Source organism: Ornithodoros turicata, chromosome 3 (genome assembly GCF_037126465.1).
Source record: "Ornithodoros turicata isolate Travis chromosome 3, ASM3712646v1, whole genome shotgun sequence".
NCBI classification, from domain to species: domain Eukaryota; kingdom Metazoa; phylum Arthropoda; class Arachnida; order Ixodida; family Argasidae; genus Ornithodoros; species Ornithodoros turicata.
This window is the reverse complement of record NC_088203.1, coordinates 20125728-20136352: the sequence shown is the minus strand read 5'-3', so window position 1 is coordinate 20136352 and position 10625 is coordinate 20125728. Positions and strand designations below refer to the sequence as shown.

General features: G+C 45.0%; 1 protein-coding gene across 1 annotated transcript; it reads left to right on the top strand.

Moving 5' to 3' along the window:
• Positions 1-4832: 4832 nt before the first annotated feature.
• On the top strand, positions 4833-10229 carry LOC135390005 (uncharacterized). The gene is made up of 6 exons (XM_064620030.1): positions 4833-5073; positions 5559-5668; positions 5824-5926; positions 7909-7985; positions 9805-10024; positions 10136-10229. The coding sequence occupies exons 1-6, from the start codon at positions 4881-4883 to the stop codon at positions 10216-10218; spliced, it is 786 nt and encodes a 261-aa protein (XP_064476100.1). The 5' UTR covers positions 4833-4880; the 3' UTR covers positions 10219-10229.
• The last annotated feature ends 396 nt before the right edge of the window (positions 10230-10625 follow it).

Sequence of the window (10625 nt, the reverse complement as noted above, 5' to 3'; positions counted from 1 at the left end):
TGGTTAGGAGCGTGTTACTGGACAGCTAATGAGTGAGAAGTAAATGATAGATGTGTTTAGGTGTCTTTGGATGACGTTAATCAATGCACAAGTCCTTCGGGCATTTATGTGCCTTGCTTTTGAGAACGTGGGACCACGGATAGTCAACGTTTTCAGTGAAAGTGACGACGTGCTGCTGCTTCGTGTATCCGGTTTGCGATGGCATGAATGCCCATTGTCGTTCAAATTATTTTGAGAAACATAGCGCGAACAGTGAAAAACCGAATTTAGGTTAAAGCTTTGTTGTGTTTGAGCACCTTCGATGGACTGTGTAGCAGTAAGAGAAATAACCCTTGTCAATGGCGTCGTAACGTTCTTTACTGCAGTTATTCATAGTGACCAGTCTCTGTGGAGTTGTTGATGAGGAACGTTAGAATTCAATTATTAAGGAAATAAACCGTCGTTGAATTATGACGTGGGCATGGCGTACCTGCAAAAACAGCAAGACGTAGTGCACGTACTGAAGCCTGTACCGTGGTGACGTAAACACAACAGTTAAGTGTGTACGGATACGTTTCGAACAGCCTGCAGGTTACCTTTAGTGCCCTGATACACAAAACACAATAATTACATGGGGTTACATGGCAGTGGCTGACATTAGAAAATCCACTTGTTCAGAGGTTCCATGAAGCGGGGCAAATGGTCACAATTGTTGAAGTTCATATAAATCAGAAGCAAATATTAAACAACAAAATGAGTGTGTGCACCACACTTATAATGCAGCGTGCAACTTTTTTGTTTGCACATTGACACTGCGCGTTGGCAGCACATTATGTAAAATACCCAGTTATACTGAAGTGAAGTATGTACCATACAAGTTAGAAGTCAGTGTTGATAATATGCGACCTGTACTTCTATTTGATTATCTCAATTTGGTAAATGCCTAATATTGGCATCGGACACTGGACATCCTTTTATTTCACGCTTGCTCGTGCAACAATGGCCTACTCTCATTAGATGTGCTGAATCTCCCTGGCAGGACAATTGAAAGGGCTGAAAGCCATAATGCTCATCACGATCCCTTTGTGGCTAATCTTTCCCCTCTTTCGTGTTTTTTTTTCTGTTTTGTTTTGCAATAAACCTATGCCCCACCCCCCCTTTGTGGCCCTTTACAACAAGCCAATACATGACTTTTGGCATGGGAAGTTTGGCCTTGTGGATCAGAATAGTCTCAATATTTTGTACAAAATTTCCTTTTAAAAAAAACTGGTGAGTGTTTTCAGAGCTTATCGAATAAAACCAAAGCCGTATCTCTAGTCATGTGATACTACCATCATTAATGTCCTGTGTTCTGCCATCAGACTGAGCTAATAAAAATATACTGTAGTGGCAAGATAGGCGGAAAGCTGTTCAAGCGTTGGAGGGTGTGTGCAATAAGGCTTCAGTATCAAAACAAATGTTCAGTTACGAACACAACAACTTCAGTTACTATGATATGCATGTAGACCAAGCAAGTAATTCACTCTGCAACATATAGTGATTTTATGGAAAGGACACAGCTGTGCAACATTACAATATCAGTCTGTCACCACTTTAGATTGTGGAAGCTGGCATACGTTAGGAAACATGGTGAAGTGACGAAGTCAAAGATGACAGATTACTCATCTGACATGAATGAGTTATGCATTTTTTTCGTAGCACGGTAGCGCATGCTGTTTTTTACAGGGCTGCAGTGCTCTTGGAATTGCAAACACAGCACCCTGTGGCACTTAAACCTCAATTTACATGCATACATGTACGTGAGGTAAGGAAGTAGCGACATGATGGTTTGAGTATGATCAAGATGAGGTTAAGTGAGTGTGAACACCGGTACTGGATTTTTTTTTTTTATTTAACCCCTACGCCGTCTACATATTCGCTGTCGGTGCGCCATATGTGCTCTGCAGTTCCGGGCCGAAACTACCACTTACACATTGACTATGACTACATTGTCAGCAACACTTTCACCATAGGAACACCCTTCGTTGCAATCACTCCAGATGACTTTTCGTTGCCTGCTCTCCTTGGCCTTGTCTTGCACCCCAACAAGTGGATTGTCACTGCCGCTCTGCTCGGTTTTCTCAGAATCTCAGGACTCGTGAACTGCATGTGCCGTTGTTCTCGTGTCTCTTTCATTCTTTCTTTTTTACCTTTTCCTTCTTTTTCTTTTCAGTTTTTTTTTCTTTTTGGAATAGCAAGCCGTCTCTTTGCCTGGCTAACTTTTCGTATCTATTTTCTTAATAAAGATACGCCCCCTCCCCCTACGGCCTTGACCAGTAAACATGTAGACCTAGAGGTTTGTTTGCCCACTGTATCACTTATTTCCTGGATAATAACCTGAGCAGGGATTTACATACACGTATGTCATGTGACATACACGTACGAACATACACGTATGTTCTTTTTGCTCATACTCAAGCTTGTTTCGTCAGGGGTTTCGTCCAGTACCTAGACTGCGTTTATCTACTGAACTTTTGCGTAACTGCTTTATGCTAGTTTATCAATCACAAACACCTTAGCTCCATGATTTATACCTGTGGCGCAAGTATTCGTTGCTGTGTTCTGCAGAACGAATGTGGCTTTATTTTACCTTATTATCCCTAACAAAATACTCACTTTTCTTTAAAAAAAATAGGATTTTGGTGCATTACTTTTGTACCACAAACAATGCAAAACAGAGCACATATTAAGGATTTTTACTGCATATTTCCAAGATTTTCATTGCATAGTTGCATGCGTATTTTGGCAGTGTTTAGTGCACATTGATTCATGCTCTAATAATAACAACAAGGATCAGTGTTGGGTGTAACTCATTACTGTAAAGCTACCTTTCTTTATTCAGAGAGCTGACGAGAAGCTGACTACATTGCGGGTCCCCCTGTATACTTTAAAACCTAATACGTCGATTTTGAGTTCTGGTAACTTCTTGAAGAACTTGTTCCTTTTTTAGGTTATTTTGTCAAAGTAACTTGGGGTAAGTTCTAAGCTCCTTTTGAGCCACAACATTTCCGCAAGAAGAAAATCCCAGCAAATCCCCGTCTTGTATTTTATTTCCTACATGATTCAGAACTGACAGCAGAAGGATGCTGATAATTTGACCAAAACAACCAGCGAGACAAAGTACAGCATGACGTAATGCACTAAACGCAGGCACTCCTCACTGTTTGATGAATTCATTGCTATTGAGAGTGGGATATCAGAAGGAAAATCAAGAGGGAAGCTCAGCAGAATTAATTTACGTGAAACGCATGCAAAGGAGCATGCAGGTTCACATGGCGAGTGACAAAGGGCTAACTGTGGAGTGTGCAGTGGAAATCACGCTGCGAAGATATACAGGCAGATCGGAAATTGACACATGATCATGGCATTTGATCTGACACATGAGATACAAGATGAAAATCTAATTGACAGACTGTAGTTAACATCACAGATGGCCATTAAATTTAGCTTTGAATATTCCTTGTGGAATGTGCAGTGGGGGCTTGTGCTAAGACAGAAAATCAAGTATAGTCTTATCTAACTTCACAATAATGAATTGATTAAAGAAAACAATGAACATATCTCTCCAAACAACAAAAACTGTGAATGGCATTCCTCACTGTGAGGCGAGTAACGCAGCATGCTTCATAATGATCATGATATGTACCTATAGTCTTGTGTTGTCCTCTTCGTATGGTGTGTTCCACAAACTCGAGGAAATGTTACCTCTTTCAATGGTTTTTGTCTTTGCTGTATACTTTCATTGTTTTATTTTGTTGCTATTTGGTACACTTGCTGTATTTGAACATACCAATGTTTGTGCATATTATGCTTGCTATTTCTCCTGTTCGTTGTCACAATTACCTGCTTGTAGTCAGGAGTACTGAATAAAAACACTGATCAGGAGAAAAGTTCAGTAGATTCTTTGTTGTAGTACACTGTACGGTTGTCAAAACTATCAGTTACGTAAAGATAGTGAAGTGTCTCTACTTATAACTGGTGGACATGATTTTTATGTCAACATGAAAGAGGCCAAGAAGTATCAGCAAAGAAGTCTAAGCAGAAAGAAAAGGATATCATCTGAATGTATTAACAGGACTCCATTTCACAGCGAATTAGAAGTTGGAAAATACAACCCGAATCACACATCTCCCCGAACCCGAAAAGTTAGGACGCACAGGTGTCCATACACACAGAAGTGTTATCTTTTGTGCAGACTTCAGTACATACAGTAAGTCTTGCCTGTTTTTGAAGATGCGCCATGACAAATGTCATAATTCGACGACGGTTTATTTCTTTAATGTCTTAATTCCAATGTTCCTCGTAAACAGCTTCAGAGAGAGTGGTCGCTATGAAGAATCGTAGTAAATGACGTTACGACGGGATTGGAAAGTGTTATTTTTCATATTGATACACTCCATCGAAGGTGACACACAACAAAGCTTTAGCTTATATTTGGTTTTTCAGTTTTCGCGCTTTGTTTCTCACAATAATTTAAACGACAATGGGCATCCATGTCATCACAAACTAGAGACACGAAGCAGCAGCACATCGTCACTTTCACTGCAAACGTTGACTATCCATGGTGTCACGTTCTCAAAAGCAAGGCACATAAATGTTTGGAGAACTTGTACGTTCCTTATCGTCATCCAAAGACACTTAAACACATCTATCATTTACTTTTCACTCATTAACCGTCCAGCCGTTCACACGCTCCGACCGCAAACATAGCAACATAGCACAGCAGCCGCCATGTTCAGGGTTTTCTGCCGCCGCCGCCGCGGCGGCGGCCGATCTATTGTACAGGAGCGGGTTTGGAAACACGCAGCCCGGCGTGCAGCGTTGTCTTCTTTTGAACCGTGCAGTCGACAGGTCGTTTCGGAATGACTCATGTACTGGTCCAGTGGACCACAGAAAGATCTTGGGATGTGTATCCTGTACGTGCTATCGTGGACACAGCGCTTGGTTTGCGGCTTTTAAACGAAGAAGGAGCCATCGGAGAACTACGAAACGGAGTAATCATTGTCAACTGGAAGGCCGGCGAAGCGCCTGCTCCGGCAAAGCTTTTGGATTTCGGTATGTTGGAAAGCCACGTGTATCTGCTTCATCTCAAGTTTACTCAAAAGCAGGGGTGTAGTTCCTTATCTGGACCACTGAGGTTTACGGACAACGGAAGTATTTAAAAGTTGGATATTGTTTGGAAGTGAAAGTCTGTCACATACGAAATCGAAGAATGTAAGGATTATAAAATTCTGTGCTGTAGAAACATTTTGTGAATTTGTGAAACACCATTCGATGCATTTCTGCTACAGAAGATACATGGCGTTGTTAAGCCTAACTTGTGAGGCCATCTTGTGAAAGGTAAAGAAGGGTTGGATTAGAAGGTTAGGGGTTAGGTTAGAGAAGGTTAGGTCTTGCGTTTACTATGGCCCAGGGGTCTGGTCCGCGATCCCCCGTCATTTGTTTCTTTGTGCTTATCCCAGTTTTTAAAAAGTGGTCCGACAAGGGACTACATCCAAAAGCAGGACATGTGTATGATTTATGTTCGGACTGCATTGCAGGAACAGAACGGGCCATGGAGCGGCGCCAGACCAAACTTGCGAAGTCTGGTCCACAACATCGCAGAGGCGAGGGAGAACCCGTCGATGAACTGCGTACTGAAAAACACCCGGTAAGTTGGCGCATTTTGAGAATGCAACAAGGACAATGCGAACAGCGTGGTTTGTGCATTCTCATTTTGTTTCGTGCCCATGTTGACACCGGTAGACCATGCACGCTCAGGCGTACAGCAATGCGTGGCAAACGACTGATAGTTCCTTTGTGTAGGGCGCATATGAATGCGGCTGCGGATCGGCCAGAAGGGTGGCAGAGTTGGAATTTGAAGTGAAGGAACTGCAGAAGCAGCTGGGAGATGCTGAAAACAACTATAGTAAGTTGGTGTTTTTCACATAATACTTTGTTATGTTTTTCAGTTGCTTGAACTGAAAACATATGTACTGTTTGTTATGACTTTTGTGGGAGCCTATTCCCACTCTCGGGCGCAAAGCCCGTTCATTCGACTCCCGTGGAAAGCGAGGCACAAATGCAACTACAAGATATACTTAACAACCGCTGCTTTAATGACTCACATGTTACAGTCTGTTCCTGCGCGCTTCCAGGTCCACCGTCTCGAGGTCCGTTACCGTGTGCTTCCACGTCCACACTGCGTTGAGGTCCGTTACCGTGTGCTTCCACGTCCACACTGCCCCCAAAACCCTTCGTCGTCCTCCCTTTTTACCACCTGTCTAACTTCCTCGTCGTCCTCCAACCTCCCAACTTCTTCGTCCTCTTTTTCCCCACACTCCCCCCCCCCTTGTGGTAACTACCACGAACACTCAAAATTCAAAAGTTCACGAACGAACAAACAATAGTTCAAAAATCTTCCAACATGTCAATTATGACGTCTTCCGGGGGATCTGCCCGCTGAGAAGCCTCCCGCAGCAGTTCGGGGCGTAGGCGTCGCAGGGTCGCTAGCGCTGCTGATAAGTCTCCGGCGGTACGGGCGGCGTCGACCCTGGTCCTGTGTAGCAGACCTCGACGATGAGTCGCCCTGTGTATTTCTGGGACGTTGCACATAGGGCACAGCAGTCTTTGTTCCTCCTCGGACAGGGGAATCGGTGGATCGCGGGGGTGACGGTCGGACAACGTCAGTCCCAAAAAAGGTGTGGGTACCGAAGCAGGGTCTTCACCCCGGAGGGGGCGTGGCTGCGACGACCATCTGGAGCGAGCCACCCATCCAACAGGGCGGTCTTCCGCCACCACCGTCCAGGTGGCCACTGAGCGAAGAGCAGGTCGTGACGCCGAACGAGATCGTGCCGGTGGTCCGCATGATCCCGGGCGCCGCGTTGTCTCGTACGGGGAGGCATGTAGTCTGCCAGGGAAAAAAAGGGGAATCCGGTGAGAAAGCAATTTCAAACCGTGAGAACCTGAAAAGGCTCTCCCCCAGAAGATTATAGCTGAAGACTGCGAAACAGAAATCACACTAAGAAAGACCAACTATACAAGAGCACTAGGATTTAGCGACTAGGATAGTGGCAGGTACGTGCGCCGCCTGCGGGGACGCAAACTGTAGCCACTGGGAGCTGGTCCGGAAGCGAAATCCTGGTCCAGGTCCTGGGGAGGAGACGGCTGATGATCGGTCTCCTCTCCGTCGGGGTCTCGGGGTCCGGCTAGCTCAGTCGGTAGAGCACGAGACTCTTAATCTCGGGATCGTGCGTTCGGGCCCCCCGTTGGGTGCCATTTGTGGGAGCCTATTCCCACTCTCGGGGGCAAAGCCCGTTCATTCGACTCCCGTGGAAAGCGAGGCACAAATGCAACTACAGGATATACTTAACAACCGCTGCTTTAATGACTCACATGTTACAGTCTGTTCCTGCGCGCTTCCAGGTCCACTGTCTCGAGGTCCGTTACCGTGTGCTTCCACGTCCACACTGCGTTGAGGTCCGTTACCGTGTGCTTCCACGTCCACACTGCCCCCAAAACCCATCGTCGTCCTCCTTTTTTACCACCTGTCTCTAACTTCCTCGTCGTCCTCCAACCTCCCAACTTCTTCGTCCTCTTTTTCCCCACACTGTTTGGAATCTCAGCTCGTGGCAGAGCGATCTACCATTGGTGATGTCAGGAATTAGACCACCAATATTGTCTGAGGAAAGCCGCACATTTTCGTCTTTTTGGAGCGATGATCACCTGATGGACATGATGAATGAAAAGTGTTTTTTTGACCTGGGAACAATGCCTGTATGGTTTTAGTTCTTCTACCACCAATAGGGGATCACTCTGTCACAAACTCTAGATATCCGACAGCCCTACATACACACGGTCGTCGACATAGTACTGCTCCCGCAGCTCTGAACTTGCTCTCTCCTCTTCCAGATTCATACCAGATGGTGAAACGGCTAAAGAAAATAACTTCTAGGCTTGACAATGCAAAAGATGTGGCGGCAGAACAGGTATACCCTTTTCTTCCATTTTTGGATAACTAACTGATACCTGCCCAAAAGACACAATTTTCTGAAAATGAGCTTGCCCCCAACAACTTCATCTGTGGCACACAAGCACGCCATACCAGTGTGACAACCCTCGTTTCAGTTTCCCATTTCACAACAGTAAAGACAGTGACCTATGGCATTTCTTCCGCCCGAATCGTGCCGCTACGGGTACTCTACTGTGCTTAGCGGTGCAGCGCTTGCAACTTCTAACGATCCGTCCTTATGTCGCAACGGGTACTCTACAACGCAGCTCTGTACCGCTGACACCCCATCCATACCAACCCTGCCTCTACTAGCACACTTTATGGCACTCATCATCAGAGCTTTGTAACCCCTATCATTTCTTTTGCACAAATGACATTACAACTCTCCCCCTCTCTCGACATCATTCATGGTTTATATAACCTTTCCTGCGCCATGTCACAGTCCAGGCCAGTCACACATGCCAAACCAAATCCACATGTGCGTCCGACACTGCATTCCAGGAACACTGTAATTGCTTCCACCGCTTCCGTTAGGGTACAGTTATACTTCCTACACGAAGCCGCCTTTAGGGAAAAACAACATTGCCGAAGTGGAAGCAAGTGTCACCATTCCCACGGAGAGACACTGCGTACGTGTCAACTAAAGTTTTATGGCTTTCAACTATGGGGGAATACGAGCTCTTGTGACAATTTGAAAGTAACAGGGCGTGCTGTCCCTTTGATGTGAGAAAGTTTGCGAGACCGATTTTATCAAGAAGCCCCCACTGTCACACCACGGTTGCGGAGGTGCCACCCCCAGAGTTAGAATGATTCCTGAATCATTCCTCTTTTCTTTGACCCAGAACGGAAAGGGGGATGGAATGGCAGCAACAAAATCATTATTGGGGTGGTAATGGAATGATTCCACTATTTCACTGGGATGGAGTGTGAATGGAATTGCTTGGCTGACACTGTGAAGTCGTGACTCTGACCAGCAAGAGAGCTGCTGTTCTAATTCAATACTTTGCATTAAATATTCCAAAACTTTACTTTGCACAATTTTAGTATGGTTCGGATGTTAGGAACTTCTCTACACATTGCTTTGTGTTCAGTATGACGCCACCCGCAGGAATTGAAGGGGAGGATTGGTCGCTACCAAGCCATTCCATGAATGGGAACGGACTGTAGCTCTTCACTCCGAGGAATTAAAAAAAAATGGAATTAGCATGTTCGGAACGGAATGGGCCATCTAGTTTCTCAACACTACTCTATATACCTACTGAGCACCCTGCAGTTTTGATCAATGGCCCTTTTTTAGACTGATGAGTACGTTAATGCAGAGCAGAGTGCTTGCCCATGGTGTCATTTATTTCCTATCTTCTCTAGGTTTAGAAGATTATCTGTTTTGACCAACTAACGGAGGATTGCCCCTCACTGAACTGTCTGTTTTTTCCATGATCGCCAGCTGACCTCACCCCCTTTTTCTTCCCTCTTTAATAGACCATTTGCAAAAGTTCCAGGGAGCAGCGCGCATGGCGGGAAATGCTGTGCAAAACGACAGCGACTGCGCATGCACCAGTGCGACGCAGATCGGAGACTATAGCAAATCACTGTTGTTTTGCATAGCATTTCCCGGCACGCCCTGCTAGAGTGCGCGCTGCTCCCTGGGACTTTTTCAAATGGCCTATTACCTCGCTTTTTCTAATTCGTATATTCACTGCGGAAGCAGGCACTCTGTCTGTAATGACAATCAGGAAAATAATTGCATGATGCTGCAAAGCTTGTGACATGATATGGGCTGCTTTTTACTTTTACAGGTCAACATTGGGGAGGGCGTCCTGGAAGACAAGGCGGTGCTCGACCGTCTCCATGCGCACTGCGGAGGTGCTCCCGCCAAGTTCGCAAGGAGCCTTCTTCGACATCTCTTCAGCCCCGAGGAACTTTGGGGCAAATCACTCTTTGGTAGAGGCAGTAATGCCCGGAAAGACATGCCAACAAAGGACGCGCTAGATCCTGTGAGGGTCAATGCTACTATTGGTACGTAAGGCTAGTGACTTGTTCTTTCAGAATGCAACTGTGCGGACAGAATTCTTATACTTAAACTGTAGCCCGTTTACTGCATTCATGCGGCTTTTGTTTTTGTTTCAGGCTATGTCTGTGGAAAATTTGGCGCCGCTGTGATCCAAGTAAAAAACAGCTTGTCCTCCATGTTATGTAGGGAAATAAATTGAACATATGCCACATATAATTGTTGCCACATATAATTCTTGTGCACACAGTCATGACACCCCTCACTGTAGACATTCATGAATAAGTGTCATTTCAATGTAAAGAACCCGGTGGCCAGTTGAGTGTCATCAGAAACTCATTAGAAGTGAAACAGCATAGACACATCATATGTCATCAGAAACTCAACAGAAAGTCAATTCGGAAAATCAACAGAAATTCTGATGTCTGGCCTCATCAGAAACACGGTGGCCAATTTTCAATTGAAAGTCATCAGAAACACATCAAAGAAATTCAACAGAAATTCTATTGACTGTGATGTGAAAACTCAATGACTTTTAAACAGAAACTCATAAGAAATTTTTGTAAGGGGTTATAGTTTAAACTGCTACACGACATGATATAGAAACTC